Raw genomic sequence first — 18,203 nt, forward strand, 5'->3', positions numbered from 1 at the left:
TTCTTTTTGTCTTAATCTATGTCTATAGTTGTTTGTTCGTGGTGTTCGGTGATGTCTTTACTTTCAAATAAATGGTTTAGTATTATCATGTGTGCGTCTTATTTCTTTATTATCTAGCAGCGTGTCTTTCATTTTTATTGTGTGTTTTTATATTTTTCATTTGTTTGTTTGATTATACTGTTATCTGTCCTGAGCCGGGGGGCTAGCGGAAATATCCTTTCTGCTTCATCTGAGGTAGTAGTATGGACTGCGCATATTTTATCCTCCCCAAACCCTACTTTGTAGGAATACACCAGGTATGTTATTGTTGTTATGGGAGAATCCAGTGCACACCTATCAATATTTTTTAAAAGTTCGACCAATAAACCCGGATATGTTGTTATTGTTTGATAAAATTAGGATTTGCACTAAAAGATTATCAAGTCACTCAAAAGATATATCTATAGGTATAATGTGGAATTTAAGAACTTAAAAAATTAATACAAATTCCAGTTATTTACTATAACAGATAAAGATGATTTACACCGACATATAATATAATTTCCGATGAAGGGGTGTCAACTGATCAGAGATTTAACATGACTATATTAAATTAAGCTCAGATGCAATAGTGTTCATTTTCTAAGAAGGGTGACTTTAATTTATTTACAAAAATTTAAAAAGTAATGAACTAGTATAAATAGAAACTTCTTTTAGTTATGCGTATTAATTTTGAAACGGTCCTCATTTAAAACATTAAATGCATAATCTAGAAGAGATAGGTTTTTACAAAATTGTACTAGCGCATTGACTACATAATGCTATGCGCTAGCATATACGTAAGGTGTATTTCAAATATGTATGACGATTAAAGTATATATATATATATATATATATACTGACAATTTGATAAGTGTGTGTAATATATTTCGAAAAAAATGCTATTACTAGTAAACAATCTTGCTATAATATGTTTATTAGGAATATTATTAGTGTTATTTATGAAAATTCCCATTCATAAAAACTAAATATTTTAAGAAGAGACGAGAGTAATTATAAGAATTTAAGTTTTGTGTATTGTTAGTGTACAAAATATTTTACACTATCAGGTAAACTTGGAGTAACTAGTAAAGTTGTTGTCATGTGACCAGGAGGTCACGGGTTCAAGCCTTGGAAACAGCCTCTCGCAGAAATGCATGGTAAGACTGCATACGATACACCCTTGCGGTGGGGCCCTTCCCCGGACACCGCGCATAGCGGTAGCTTTAGTGCACCGGACTGCTCTTTTTTATCAGGTAAACTTGACTTGCTATTGCAGATTACCTAATTTTTTCTTGGGTAACCTGCAATAGCAGGTCAAGTTAACTGACAGTATAGAATATTATTACACGCCATAAACAAGATTATTAGTAGTATTAAAGTTGGTAATACTAATTCTAATTTGATACTTAAAAGATATTCCAATTTCTTTTTCACAATATACTTTTGAGTATATCAACTCATTACTCGTATTTTAGAAAGTGCTTAAAATAGTAAAGGAAAGTTAACACAAGATTAGTTTTAATTTTGCTCTTTCATTTTCACAAGTCAAGATTTATTAAGCTAGTATATTTTTTCAAATTTTTAGATATTCTTTAGACATGCTATTATTCTATTTGAAAATACTTTTGAGAAAATTAGGTAAAGAATTTATTTATAATCTAAATAAATATCGTAGATGGTGGGTGTAGGAGTGTAATGGTTAAGATAATATGTGTTGGATGGTGGAGAAGGCACGATCAATTGTTTTCCCTACGTTTATAAATGACTTCTTTTTTCCACAAAAAAATAACGATTGATTCGATATTGATTGCGTTGTGGCCTTTTTAATTTCCTAATTTATCTTTATTATAATATTATTTAATCTTTTATCATATCTTTTTATTGTAGCTCTGCCCTAGTCCTTACTTTTCTTGTATGTTTTTTCAAACTGATGATTTATGCCATTATGTAACGATGTAAAATAGTATAATACATCCAGATATTATATTCATCAAATATTACAATACAATACACATATAAAACATGTAACACTCATCCAAATAGAGTGCAAAATGATATGTATACTAATACATATTTTGACACAATATTTGTGGCCAAATTAAATCGAACCATAATTATATCTCTAAATCACGACATAAAAAAAAAATTCACCAACCTTATAAATTTTTCTCATATAAATTACTTGCAAGCAATAAGCGACAGCCTCTTATCTTGAACACAATAATGCACAGGTCAATACAATACAATACCAATACAATATCACACAATACATCACATAAAGTGCAGTGATACGTATATTCTGGAAGCAACATATCTTTACGAAAGTATCCATATCCAAGTCAAATAAAATCAAATCAAATCGAACCATAAATACATTCCTAAATCACCACTAACCTAAAAAAAATTAACTTCACCAACCTTTCAAATTATTCTCATATAAATTACTTACAAGCAACTAAAACTAACCTCTTATTCTTGAACACAACAATACAATACGTCAATATAATATCACATACTCTAATACGTTACGAAATAATACATAACAACCATTCAAACAAAGTACAAGGTGATACATCTATTATATAAGCAACATATTTTGACGCGAGTATCCATGGCCAAATCAAACTAAACCTAATCAAATCAAACCATAATACAATCCTAAATCGCCACTAATAAAAAAAATAACTTCACCAACCTTTCAATTTAATCTCATATAAATAAATTACTCACAATCAACAATCAACAACGTAACCTCTTATCTTGAACACAGCGATACAATATAACATCAAGATAATCTCACACATCACACTTACGAAATAATACTTAACAACCATTCAAACAAAGTACCAAGTGATATGTATTATATCGGCAACATATTATTATTATTATTATTATTATTATTATTATTATTATTATTATTATTATAATAATAATAATAAAACCTTTACTTGTATATAATAGAAATATATATTGTTGAGTGTTGGAATGATATTTTTTATTTTTGATGAATATAGTTGGGATTACGACTTATGTAGAAATTATATGTTGTTGACCTGCCATCAATATCTAACACACGAAGCTTTGTTTCTCAATAAAGTGTTCACTTTATCCCCTAGATTTTATTATATTAATTTGTTAATTTTTGTTAGTGATAAAATTAGAATTTACACTAAAAGGTTATCAAGTCACTCAAAATATATCTGTAGGTATAATGTGGAATTTATGAACTTAAAAATTAATACAGATTTAGATTATTTGCTATAACAGATAAATATAACTTACATTGATACTGATGATGCACGTAACTTAATTTTTTTTAGTGATACATAATCTTTTTTTACCTATTCATATAATATAATTTCAGACGAAGGGGTGTCAACTGATCGAAGATTAAACATGACTATATTAAATTAAGCGCAGATGCAATAGAGTTTTTTTTTTTTTTTCTAAGAAAGGTGACTTTAATTTATTTAAAAAATAAATAAAAGTAATGAACTAGTATAAATAGAAACTTCCTTTAGTTATACGTATTGATTTTGAAACGGTCCTTATTTAAAACATTAAGGGGGTCGTTTGGTGCAAAGAGAAGTTATCCATGAATTAACAATATAGGGATTAGCAATATAGGGATTAGTAATGCAGGGATTAATAATACAAAGATTATTTTTTATCAAGTGTTTGGTTCATTATATTAAAAACTAGATATATCATGTATTTTAAAACTCAACAAAATCTTTTTTATAATTATACCTTTAAATTTTTATGAAATTTTCTACTTCATTTAACTAGTCAAGTTGCTCACCTTTTGCGCCATCTTAAAAAAGCTAAAATATGAATAATAATTCTCACTCCGTTTAGTTGATCATTTATTTCTTTAAAAAAAATTGTGTCTATTTAATCAAGAAAAAATTAAAACAAATAAATAATTGTCATATTATAGAGAAATAATTTTAAAAAAATGTAAAGTACACTATGTAAGAACATCACAGACTGTTGATAATATAATTTTAGATTTTCAAATTATATATTTATTTGACAATAATTTTTTCTATTTAAATTAATCCGTTTGTAAATTGAACAATTACAAAATAGCATAAATGTAGTTCACATTCGAAACTATCAACCAACATAAGGGAGTAAATGATATTTAAGCACTTGATCCGCATACGTAAAGTAAAAAAAAGTTGGCAAATTAAATGTAACATAACAACCAAATTTGTAGTGATTAAATTTAAAATGAAACTTAAAGAAAAATTTAATAAAAAGAATTGAGGGGTAGTTGAGTCATTTAATTCTCTTATCCATATATTATTAAGCCATGGATAAGTAATCCCATGATTTCTTAGGGATAAGATAATACACTCTATGGTGTATTAGTTATTCATGTATTAGGTGGGATTAAATTAAAATTGGGCAATCGAACATTATACATAACTGAACTAACTTTTAATTCATGGAGTATTTTATTTAATACGGCCTACCAAACGAGTCCTTAATGCATAATCTAGAAGAGTTAGGTGTTTATCAAATTGCGCTAGCGCATCGGCTACATAATGCTACGCGCTAGAATATATGTAAGGTGTATTTCAAATATATATGGCGGTTAAAGTGTATACATTAAATGACAATTAGATATGTATATATATTATATTGACAATTGGATAAGTGTGATATTACTAATAAACAATCTTGCTATAATATGTTTATTAGGAACATTAATAGTGCTATTTACGAAAACCAAAAAAGTAATGAATTAATATAAATAGAAACTTCTTTTAGTTATATTCATTTTAAAAACGGTCCTTATTTAAAACATTAAATGCATAGTCTAGAAGAATTAGGTGTTTATCAAATTGCGCTAGTGCATCGGCTACATAATGCTATGCGCGAGCATATATGTAAGGTGTATTTCAAATACATATAACGGTTAAAGTGTATATACATGAAATGACAATTATATATATATATATATATATATATATATATATATATGCTGACAATTGAAAATTGAATAAGTGTGTATAATATATTTTGAAAAAAAAAATTACTAATAAACAATCTTGCTATGACATGTTTATTAGGATCATTAATAGTGTCATTTATGAAATTACCCTTCATAAAAAATATATAAAAGTATGAAGGACTTTAGAATTAGAAATATTGTTTGAACTTCTTGTCGTTTATTAAAAGTCTCTATTTTAGACAAAATCATCTTTTCACTATTTTTTTTTCTAATAATTAAACATTGAAAATTAATTAAATATATTTATGATAAAATCTTTTCTTATTAGAAGTCATCATTTTTCTCAACAACTATTAATACTTTTTCATTTGTTTAAGAATTCTAAATCAACTAAATTTGTTTTTAAGAAGATTTGAAAAATCTGAAAATAAATATAAAAGCGTTAGAATAAGAAAAAAATTAAGAATTATCAAATTTTTAAAAAATTTAAATACGTAATAAGAATGTAGTCAATAATTTTGTAAATACCTGACTTTAAAAATAAGGAAAAATCTTACATATTAAAAAAAATCGTACCACAAATATGATTCAAATTGATGCGTCTTTCTTAACCTCTGACAGTATGGGAAAAATATACTGCATGACAAACGCAAAAGTGATGATCCATAAATCACTTGGTACTTTTAGTGGTAACGTACATATGTGTTTACACTAAAATATATGTTTATGATTACATTATTATATTAAAGTGTAAACGATCTATGAAAAGCGTTTTGAACTTTTTACACTTCATAAAAAATCTCTGTAATAGACACAATTATTTAATTTTAAATAATCAAATATTATATGTGCGAAACACGTGGTTTAAACTAAATTAATATTAAAGTTGGTAATACTAATTCTAATTTGATACTTAAAAGGTATTCCAATATCGTTTTCACAATATACTTTTGAGTATATCAACTCATTACTTGTATTTTACAAAGTGCTTAAAATAGTAAAGAAAAGTTAACACAATATTAGATTTAATCTTAGGTGTCTCTTTCTCATAGTTTTGTTCTTTCATTTTCACAAGTCAAGATTTATTAAACTATTATATTTGTTCAAATTTTTAGATATTTTTTAGACATGCTATTATTCTATTTGAAAATGTTTTTGAGAAAATTAGGTAAATAATTTATTTATAATCTAGATAAATATTATAGAAGGTGGATGTAGGAGTGTGTGGATGAAGATAAGATGCGTTGGATGGTGGAGAAGACACGATCAATATAGAATTTCACTTGTGAAGTGTGTTTTCTTATTTTTATCAAGCCAGTTATTTTTCTCATTTTTAATTTTGACTTTTCTTTTCTCAAAAAGATAACGATTGATTTGATGTTGGTCGCATTGTCACCTTTTTAATTTCCTAATTATTTGTCTTTATTGTAATATTATTTTATCTTTTATCCTAACTTTTAATAGTAGCCCTGCCTAATTATACCATACTTTTTCTTGTATGTTTTTTAAAATTATTAATATATGACATTATGCAACGATGTAAAACAATACAATACATTCAAATATTATACTCATCAAATGTTACAATATGATACAATGAGTACGATACATATAAAACAACGTGTAACAATCATTCAAATAGAATGCAAAATGATATGTGTACCAATAACATATTTTGCACAACATTCATGGCCAAATCAAACCAAATCAAATCGAACTATAAATATATCTCTAAATCATGACATTAAAAAAATAACTTCATCAAACTTTCAAATTTTTCTCATATAAATTACTTGAACCCAAGAATACAGAACAATACAATATAACACCAACACTATATCACACAATACATCACATAAAATGCAAGGTGATACGTATATTCTGGAGGCAACATATCTTTACAAAAGTATCCATATCCAAATCAAATAACGTCAAATAAAATCGAACCATAAATACATCCCTAGATCACCACTAACCTAAAAAAAAAGAAGAAAAATTAACTTCACCAGCCTTCCAAATTTTTCTCACATTAATTACTTACGAGTAACAAACAACAACTTTTTATTCTTGAACACAACAATACAATACAACATAATACATTACGAAATAATATGTAATAACCATCCAAACAAAGTATAAGATGATACGTCTATTATATAAGCAACATATCTTGGCGCGAGTATTCATATCCGAGTGATACTAAACCAAATCAAATCAAACCATAATACATTCCTAAAAATAACTTCACGAATCTGTCAATTTTTTCTCATATAAATAAATTACTTTCAATCAACAAACAACAACCTCTTATTCTTAAATACAACAATACAACAACAGCAAGATAAATATTACACAATACACCTATGAAATCGTACTAACAACCATTCAAAGATAGTACCAAGTGATATGTATTATATAGACAACATATCTTGACGCGATTATTTATGATAAAATCGAATCAAATCGAACCATAAACATACCCCTAATCAGTAATCACCACCAATCTAAAAAAAATAACTTCACCAACCTTACAATTTTTTCTTATATAAATTACGCACAGACAACAACCGAATCATAAATATATCTCTACTCATTAATCACCATCAATCTAAAAAAAACAACTTCACCAATCTTAAAAATTTTTTCTCATATAAATTACTTAGAAATAACAACCAACAAATTCCTTTTTCTTTTTTACACTTTTGTGTCCCTTTCTCCTTTCTCCATCAAAATCAAAAAACGATTTTCACATTAAGAAAGGAGAAAAGGACAACAAAAAACTTTTAATTAATTTAATAAACACTTGAAACAATTTACTTGTTGCTGCAAAATCAAAATTGAATTGAATTGAATTTTATAGTATAATATAATACTATAATAGAGTAATATTCAATTGTGTCTATCCATACTTTCTTAGCTGATACATATCATACGTCAACCGTACAACCCATATCGTTTATCTAATCCAAATTTCTGACTTTTTTGTTTGATTTTTTTTCCATTTTTCGAATCCCGATGATTTTATTATATATAAAATTTATTTATTTATGCCAATTGCAGTGCTATTAAATTTATTGTTTTCATAACTTGTTGATTGATTGGTCCCTCTTTGTGGTGTTCTTATCCATATAGAGAAAGAAGTAAACATTATCCTGTTCTTGAGTTCTTTCCTTTTTCTGAGGTTTGGTTTGGCCTTTTTTTTTGAGAAATTTTAGTGTTTTTTTTTTTTTTGGTGATTTTTTGAAGCCCTTTTGACATTGGTTTTGTGGGGTTGCTTAAAAATTGAATCTTGATTTGTGGGGTTTTATAAAAATTGAATCTCGATGTCAAAAAATTGAATCTTGATGTCAAAAATTGAATCTTGATTTGTGGGGCTGCTTAAAAATTCAATCTTGATTTGTGGGGTGTGTTGAGTTTTGTGTTTTGGCAGTTCTTGTTGGTGTTTGAGCTAAATTGTAAAGATTTTGCACAAAGGAAAAAGGCTGAAAAAGGAAAGGTTGGATTTTTTTTCCTTTGACTTTCCTAATAGAGATATTTCCTTTGATCTAGTAAGCTCTATTGCTTGCGCATAGCCACATACTTAGCTTGTTAGTTTCTGGTTCAATCTGATTCCTTGAATCTTGTGAATAAGACTTGTTTTCCCCCTATTGTCAAAGTATCATTAATTTGTCCTTGATACTCTGTGCTAGTACAACCTTTGTTGTGCTAATCTTGTTTAATTGGTGTACTATGTGCTAGTACAACCTTTGTTTTGCTAATCCTGTTTCAATTGGTATAGGTTAGAGCCTTAGATTATTTAGGAATCTGTATACTTGGTTGTCTTAGCATTTTGCTAGAGAAACCTTTAGGAATCAGTTCCCTTTCTCCACTGAGATGGATATAAGTAATGAGGCTACTATTGACTTGTTTGCAATTGGACCTTCTACGATATTGGGTCGAACAATCGCCTTTAGAGTCTTGTTCTGTAAATCAGTTTCGCAGTTGAGGCATCGCTTGTTTCATTTCTTGGTATATTACTTGTACAAGTTTAAGAATGGATTTTCATACTATGTGACACCTTTGATTTCGTGGTTGCACCCTCGGAATCCACAAGGGATATTGGCATTAGTAACGCTTCTCGCCTTCTTGTTGAGGCGATATACCAATGTGAAAGTCAAAGCTGAGATGGCTTATAGGAGGAAGTTTTGGAGGAATATGATGAGATCTGCCTTGACTTATGAAGAGTGGGCTCATGCTGCCAAGATGCTGGATAAAGAAACCCCTAAAATGAATGAGGCAGATCTTTATGACGTAGAATTAGTTCGAAATAAACTCCAAGAGCTTCGACATCGTAGGCAAGAGGGTTCTCTTAGAGATATCATATTCTGTATGAGAGCTGACCTTGTAAGGAATCTTGGTAATATGTGCAATTCAGAACTTCACAAGGGAAGGCTTCATGTGCCTAAACTTATTAAGGAATATATCGATGAGGTTTCAACTCAGTTGAGAATGGTATGCGACTCTGATTCAGAGGAGCTTCTGTTGGAAGAAAAGCTTGCTTTCATGCATGAAACAAGGCATGCCTTTGGTAGGACGGCTTTGCTTTTAAGTGGAGGTGCCTCTCTCGGAGCTTTCCATGTGGGGGTGGTGAAAACACTTGTAGAACACAAGCTGCTGCCACGGATAATTGCTGGTTCAAGTGTCGGATCGATTATATGCTCCATAGTAGCGACTCGATCTTGGCCTGAGCTCCAGAGTTTTTTCGAAGACTCCTGGCACTCCTTACAATTTTTCGATCAGTTGGGTGGAATTTTTACTATTTTCAAGAGGGTCACGACTCAGGGTGCTGTACATGATATCAGGCAGCTGCAGGTGATGTTACGTAATCTCACTAGCAATCTTACTTTCCAAGAGGCCTATGACATGACTGGTAGAGTTCTGGGGATTACCGTTTGCTCCCCTAGGAAACATGAACCTCCTAGATGCTTGAATTACTTGACTTCACCTCATGTTGTTATATGGAGTGCTGTGACTGCTTCTTGTGCTTTTCCTGGTCTCTTCGAAGCTCAAGAACTAATGGCAAAGGATAGAAGTGGAGATCTTGTTCCATATCACCCACCATTTCACTTGGGACCCGATGACACTTCTAGTTCATCTTCTCGTCGGTGGAGGGATGGTAGCTTGGAGGTTGATTTGCCAATGATGCAGTTAAAGGAGCTCTTCAATGTCAATCACTTCATTGTGAGCCAGGCAAATCCGCATATTGCTCCACTACTGAGGATCAAGGAGTTTGTAAGAGCTTATGGAGGCAACTTTGCTGCCAAGGTATGTTCATATGGACTTCGATTTCTTTAATTTGGATGGTATTGGTCTCTTTGGTTTTCAGTTGATGTCGATGCTCACTGTGGAGGTTTCATCTAACTCTTCTACATGTATTTGTGTCATTGCAACAAAAGTTGTGAGCACTTTAAAATGCTTTTGGTCTTTGTTGTATCTTTAGTTGGTTGTCAAGTAACTATTCCGTAACTTGAAATTTGTATAGCTCAGGCCTAATTTTTCTAAGCCTTTATTCTGTCATTTTCTATAATGAGTTAGACTTCAAGCATGTGCTGATACGGAGCTAGTTTGATCTCCTCGTTAAAATTATTCAATAATCTCTTAATCTTCACTTGGTTGAATATTCAAATTAAGTGCTTTAGTTCAACCAAAATCGTTGAAAGGACTAACTTGAAGGAATCATAGGCTGAACAATTTTGTAGTTGTCCATAGGAACAATATGGACATATCTGTAGGATTTTCATTGTTTGTAGAGATAGGGTTCTTGTAAGTCATCGGTAATCAGTTCGCCACTCAAAGTGGTTTTGAAAATATAATCAAGCAAGATTCACATGTTGATACTCTTCTACTATATTTAGGCGCTAGAGTAACGGAATGAGTCTGTCAAACCTATATAAAAATCTTGAATATAATATAAATCTGGCCCACCAAATTGCCTTTGTTCTACTGGACCAACTGATCTCATCTTCACAAGGTATAATCAGTTTCTGTTCAATGGTTTAGACATCCAATTGCTTAGGCTCTATCAACCTCGTTGGTGTTGTAAACTTGTAACCAAGAATAGCTAGTTCATAGATTATCCTTGCATGCTCGTAGCGTTGTTGTTATGTCTTTGTTGAGACAAATATATAAGCAGAAACATTGTGACATCGAGTATTTGTCCATGCAGCTTGCGCAGCTTGCTGAACTGGAGGTGAAGCACAGATGCCATCAGGTGTTAGAACTCGGTTTTCCTTTGGGAGGAATAGCAAAGCTTTTTGCTCAAGATTGGGAGGGCGATGTAACTGTTGTAATGCCTGCTACTCTAGCTCAGGTATGTCCTCTACGAGCATTTTCTTTTTTTGCAAATAAGAAACAAGTGCTGTTTCGATGTCTAAAAGTTGCTTTCCACCTCTTAATTTGTGAGGTTTTGATGAAATTGTCATACCATGTCAAGTTTATACGAAAACTTTTTTCTTCTTTTTCAAAATAAGTTCTACTATAAAGAAGTCAGGTTGGCTTGACAACTGACCTTTTCTCCGATTTTTATTTATGATGCAGTACTCGAAAATCATACAGAACCCTTCTACTCTGGAGTTGCAAAAGGCAGCAAATCAAGGAAGAAGGTGCACTTGGGAAAAGCTCTCGGCAATTAAAGCAAACTGTGGAATTGAGCTTGCGCTTGATGAATGTGTTGCGATTCTGAATCACATGCGTAGACTGAAAAGGAGTGCCGAGAGAGCGGCTGCTGCTTCCCACGGCATGTCTAGCACAGTCAGATTTAATGCTTCCAGAAGAATTCCTTCTTGGAACTGCATTGCACGAGAGAATTCAACAGGTTCCCTTGAAGACTTTCTTGCGGACGTAGCTGCTTCACATCATCAAGGAGGCAGTGGTTCCGGGACACATGCCACTAGAAATTGGCGAACGCATCGGACCGCACACGATGGCAGTGACAGTGAGTCCGAAAATATGGATCTCAGCTCTTGGACAAGATCCGGTGGTCCTTTGATGAGGACAACATCTGCTGATAAGTTTATCGACTTTGTCCAAAACTTGGAAATCGGTTCACGATTGAACAAAGGATTGAGTATTGACCTCAACAATATTGTTCCTCAGATGCCTGGTAGGGACCCGTTCTCCCCAAGCCCAAGGGTAGCCACACCACCTGGTAGGGACCCGTTCTCCCCGAGCCCAAGGGTAACAACACCAGACAGAACTTCAGACACCGAATTTGATCAAAGAGATTTCAGTATTAGGGTCCCCGCGGGCAGTGCAAGCATTATGGTAAGCGAAGGCGACCTCCTGCAGCCTGAAAGGACGAACAACGGTATTGTCTTCAACGTGGTACGAAAAGGAGACTTGACCCCATCGAACAGAAGCCTCGATTCAGAAAACAATAGCTCTGTGCAGGACGCAACTGCTGAGTGCGTGCAAATGGAAAGTCCAGAAAAGGAGATGGATATTAGCTCAGTATCCGAGGATGGTGAGAACGATGTTGAGAAAGGAAGTAGTAAGACAAATGAAGTTGACGCGGATGATGGTGACGACGACGATAAACAAGTTATAGACAAGGAAGTTATCGATTCTTGAGAAAGGGAAGTTACGTTTAGCTTTGGTTATTCTGCACAAATTCTTTTGTACTTGATGGAGCTTCTTTCAAAATGGATTCTTGAAAGTTTTTACCATGGATTGTCAGAGCTAACACATTCAGAATTGGTATTGTAAATAGATGAGGTACTAATTCTGTAATAATTGTTTTTAGTGTAACTCATAACTCTTCTACTAGTTCATAGTAGTTTAGTTCAATGAAAATTCTGTACTTTGGTTTTTTCTCCTCTCTTTCCTACATTTTTGAGCTACTCGGGCTATTTGTTTTATTTCTCAAAGAGGATCAACAGTGTTTTCACTTATCCAACTCGAATTCTCGATTACCAATTGATGATGGAGGTGTCCGACCACTCGAGCAATCTTCATTGTCTACTCGAGCGATATTTGACGAGCAGTTGCAGTTGAGAGGATACTTTATTGGAGTTCTATGTATAAGCAAAGGCAGCTACGGAATAAGAATTTTTACTAAAAAGAAATAAACATAAAAGGGATTAAAGAAATGTCAACACCTACTATATTTACTATATTTATATACGTATAGAAAATAATTTTGACCTGTTTTTTGAACATTATTGGAGCTTGATTTCATGGCTATGTCTTGGAGAAAATATTCAAGTTCCAATTTGCTATGCATGGTACACATAATAAAACATAGTATATTGGAAGAGTAATTTTACTAATTTACACTTTAGATCTTTTTAATACACTGTATGCATGTGTCGTATCCATCAATACTTCAATATCAAGACTAACAATAAATTTTTCTGGAACTTCACAATATTTAATATTTATAGTGCTTTAAAAAAGAATTAATTTCACGGGCAAAATAAGAAAAAATAATTAATTCTCTTGATTTTAGAAATTGTCAAATAACTGAAGCATATAAGTAATGGACAAGACAGAAAGCCGGAATATAATTTTTTTTACGAGGGAATTCAATTACTTAGCTATGCCACTAATCATAATTAATCATATATCTTTGTTATTATGTACAAACTCATACTGGTGTCTGGAAATAATGAAAATTCTATATCAATAAGAGATTAATTACAACATAAGGTGCAATGAGAGAATACTTTTTCTTTTTTGCTTGTTAGATTTTTAATAAGTCAAGGGGTGGTAAAATAGTTAGAAAAATAGGCAAAATAACCTTTTGGACATCTGTACTATGTTGGTTTTGTAAGTTGGACACTTCTACTAATATGTTTGTCATCTGAATCCTGAATCCACTAAAAAACAATATTTTAAACACTTTTTCGATGAGTGTAATACCCTCTCGCCACGTCAGCTTCCACGTCATTTTTAAATATAAAAAATATTAAATATTAAAATAAATAAATAATTTAAAAAAAAAAAAAAAAACAATCCCCCCACCCCACCCCCTTTCCTCTTTTCCCTCTCTCTTCCCCTTTTCTTTCTCTTTCCCCGATTCTTATTCTCCTTCACTCTCTTTCTTCTGCTTCTTCTTCTAGTCTCTCTCTTCTCCTTCTTCTTCTTCTAGTCTCTCTCTTCTCCTTCTTCTTTTCTCAATTAATATATTCTACTTTTAATAAAAAAAAAAAATAGTTAAAATTATTAGATTTTATAAAAAAAAATTCATATGAATTCAAGATCCATTGATTGTGTTTAGTTATTTGTGTGAAATTTTAAAATTTTTTGTTAGCAGATGATTTCATGATAAAATTGAAATGCAATTGAAATTAGATTTTTTTTTTTTTTTGAATTAATTACATGGTATTTGATTTTAATTAATTCCATGATGTCTTGACCAAATCTTACCGAAAAACTGAAATTTAACACAAAAGTTGACCAACGCTGCTAATAAACTTAGAGGAGAAAATTTTTTGTAATGAAATTTTATAATGGGATTTTGTAATGCTGGGGTTCTTGATGGGATTTTGTAATGTTGTGGGGTGGAGTAGGGTGGGAGAGTGATGACATGTTGGTGTGGTGGTGGTTGTGTTACTTGGGGGAGGGTGAAAGACAGGATGGGGGAATGAGGAGAGGGTGGAAGATGAGAAGAGGGTGGGGGACGGGGAGGGTGTTGGATGGGGGACGGGAATGGTGGTGGACTGGTGGATAGGGTAGGGGATGGTGGTAACTAGTGGATGGGGTGGGGGATGATGGTGACTGATGGATGGGGTGGGGGACGTTGGTGACTGGTAGATAGAGTGGGGGACGGTGGGGGAGGGGGGGGGGTGATGGGGGGGATTGGGGGGGGGGGGGGGGGTCTTTTTTTATTTTATTTTTTTAAAATATATTTTTAGTTTTTAAAAATATTTTTAAATTTAAAAAGCTGAAAAATATTAAATTTTTAAAAAATATTATTTTTTAAATTTTTAAAAATATTTTTAAATTTAAAAAACTAAAAAAAGCTGGGTGGGTGGAGGGGCTAGGACGGGGATGGGTGGGGCGTGGGGGAGTGGCTGGACTGGGAAGGGGGTGGGGCGTGGGGGAGTGGCTGGACTGGGAAGGGGGTGGGGGTTATTTTTTATTTTAAAATTTATTATTTTTTTTATATATTTTTAAATTTAAAAACTGAAAAAAAAATTAATCCTTTTTTTTATTTTTTTTAATTATTTTAATATAAAATTGGCAAAAAATTAACCCCCACTCGCACCGCAGGCGATTGTAATCACTCTCCTCGTCCTAGTCAGCATTTTAATGTCACATAGGCAAAATCAACGGTTAAAGGGTTTAAAATATAGTTTTTTTTAGTGGATTTAGGGGTCCAGATGACAAACATGTAAGTAGAAGTATCCAACGTATAAAACCGATATAGTATAAGTGTTCGGAAGGTCATTTTGTAAGAATTTTGTTTCCCAAACATATGAACTCTAACTTGGACTAATTAATGTGCGTGTACATTACTCCATCTTATTTCCTTCCTAAAATTATTTTTACCAAACCAATTTTTTAAGGTCTACAAATTTCATATATTTATGTATATATAGTAAACCCTTCAACTACTACTTTCATCACCTCATGTTTCTTACTTTCCAAAGATTATTTTGCAGTATAATCAACATATATAACACAAATATGGCTGCATGCATATCTTCATCAATAGGTCACGATGATCACTATTCTTCCAACAAGTTCGATGAATCGCGCTGCAAGAGGTATTTCGATTTTTCTTCATACGAAAATAATGATCCATTGGTAAATAATGTTCATAGCATCAAATTGCCATGCCTAAAAATGGTGGTTGGATCTTTATACTTGGCCAAAGACAATCCAAAGAAGCCACTAGGTGATGATGCATACTTCATCTATGAATATTACCAAACTATTGGTGTTGCTGATGGTGTTGGTGGTTGGGCGAAAAAGGGAATCGACGCTGGAATATATGCAAGAGAGCTTATGAGAAATTCACTTATCGCTACGAATAATGAACCAAAGGGCCATGTAAACCCTAAAAGGGTTCTTGAAGAAGCTTACAAAAATACAAATTATGAAGGATCGTCCACAGCTTGTATTATAACGTTAAACTCAGAGAAAAATACTATACGTGCTGCTAACGTTGGCGATAGTGGATTTTTCCTACTTAGAAAAGGGAAAATTATATACAAGTCATCGATACAACAAAGGGGATTTGGGTGTCCGTATCAATTGGGAAAGTGTAATGATAATCCTACTGTTGCTAAGGAGATGGAATTAATCGTTAAAAAAGATGATATTTTGATCGTTGGAACAGATGGGATGCTTGATAATATGAATCAAAGTGAGATTGAGAAAATTGTTCGAAGGGCCATCGATGACAAGTTGAAGGCAGAAGAGTTGGCTAGAAAAATTGGAAAACTTGCATTGTATAACTCATTAGATAGATTTGCAGATACACCATTTGCAAGAGCATCAAGACGTAAAGGAGGAAAAGTTGATGATATTACTGTTATTGTTGCTTATTTCCAGTGATTAAATTTTGATGTATAAATGTAGAAAAATAGAACCACAAAAGTTGAAATTAATGTATTTTTTACGTTGCCTATTTTTGGTCTATCTGCAATTGAACTTTTTTGTATGTATTGGATTTTTGTGTAGTTCTTTCATTTTTCAAATGTTTTTTCTTTTTTTTTTTTTTGAAGTTGTTTAATCCGATTAACTTTTATTTACTATGTAATTATTAAAACAAATCGAGGAAATCAAAAAAATCGAAAGAACTTACTAAAATCAAGATCGAAAAAATCAATTTTATATAAGTTTAATTTGATTTATAGATTTATAAATAAACCGATATGATTGGTATATATAGGAGGAGCATAATTATGAGCATAATATAAAAATAATTTGTAGTTATATTGCATTTGAACTTCATGAAAACGCTGAGTTTGTTCAGTAGAAAGAAAATTACGGAGAAATTTGTAAGAAATTATAATATAGTTATTTCTTTATTTTTATTAGTAAATTATGTTGAAGTGATATATATTATTATTTCTCTTACTTTAGTTACTAAAGTTAAATAATTTGATTTGTCACATTTTGCTTTTCGAAAATTAAATTAATTGTATGAAATTTGATTAATATTTTAAAATGTATTTTTTGATCATATTAGCTCGAGAATAATTGCCACCAATGATGGTATTTATGCGTAATGAATGGAAGCCGAAGATGGATCAAGCTAAGTAACTTGCCTGACAAACCAATTAGTTTCCAAAAATTGCAATCCAATTAAGTTTTTTTTTTTTTTTTTTGTTTTGGGTAAAATGTAAATACCATTAACAAGCAAGTCAATACACCTACAGAGAACCTAGAATCCATAGCCCTTTCTAGGAAGGCTGCTACTTCTTTAGGCCTCTAACTGAATCAGACTAGTTATAAGAAAAAATGTTGTATCAAATTATAACAACTACGAGCCTTTTTGGCATTCCTAAACAACCTTACTCTCTCTATAAATTCTGATTTAATCTAGCTGTACTATAGCAGTATCACATCCAATAGTAACGCCTCTATGGAGTTTCCAATTTCTTGCCCTCCATGTATGATAGATGATAGCATCACTCCATAAAGCTGCAACCACTTGTTTATAAAATTGTTTCCAGTGCTTCCTTTTGATTGCTTCCAGTACCTGTACGTCTCACCTCTCCTTTGTGGAATTGGATGCCTGCCCATGACTGCAGGATCAGTCCTCAATCTGTCTATCCACTCACAATCACATTGTGCAAATAAGTGCAGAGATGTTTCAATTCTTTGACCATCACATAAACAACACTCAGTATATGCAGATGCATCAATCTTGCCTTCGTTAGTAATCTACCATGCACTGCTAGCCATGTGATCATTATATGTCTTGGCTGAGCCACAGAAGTCCAAACAAGATCAGCAATTCTTAGCCCGGCCAAAAAAAGTTTTGGTTCCAATTTTAACAAGGATTTAACCGTTAATACGCCTAAAATCGTCTTTCCAAAACCAATTTTACTTGGATTACAACTCAAATATATATTAGTAACCCTACCAGCACTACTTTCATCACCTCCTCAAATTTCGTACTTCCCAAAGTTTAATTTGCAGTATAATTAACATAATTACAAATATGGCTGCATGCATATCTTCATCGTTAGGTCACGATGATCGATAATATTTCTTCCAACAAGTT

At 31.9% G+C, this 18,203-nt stretch overlaps 2 protein-coding genes across 2 annotated transcripts; both read left to right on the forward strand.

Annotated features, from left to right (window-relative positions):
• The first annotated feature begins 7,563 nt into the window (after nt 1-7,563).
• Nucleotides 7,564-12,832, forward strand: LOC107843863 (triacylglycerol lipase SDP1). Its single transcript, XM_016688264.2, has 3 exons — nt 7,564-10,288; nt 11,190-11,333; nt 11,561-12,832. The coding sequence occupies exons 1-3, from the start codon at nt 8,858-8,860 to the stop codon at nt 12,590-12,592; spliced, it is 2,607 nt and encodes an 868-aa protein (XP_016543750.1). The 5' UTR covers nt 7,564-8,857; the 3' UTR covers nt 12,593-12,832.
• A 2,820-nt stretch (nt 12,833-15,652) lies between these two features.
• LOC107845159 (probable protein phosphatase 2C 55) lies at nt 15,653-16,525 on the forward strand. Its single transcript, XM_016689413.2, has one exon. The coding sequence runs from the start codon at nt 15,653-15,655 to the stop codon at nt 16,523-16,525; it is 873 nt and encodes a 290-aa protein (XP_016544899.2).
• The last annotated feature ends 1,678 nt before the right edge of the window (nt 16,526-18,203 follow it).

Source organism: Capsicum annuum, chromosome 10, assembly GCF_002878395.1.
Source record: "Capsicum annuum cultivar UCD-10X-F1 chromosome 10, UCD10Xv1.1, whole genome shotgun sequence".
NCBI lineage: Eukaryota > Viridiplantae > Streptophyta > Magnoliopsida > Solanales > Solanaceae > Capsicum > Capsicum annuum.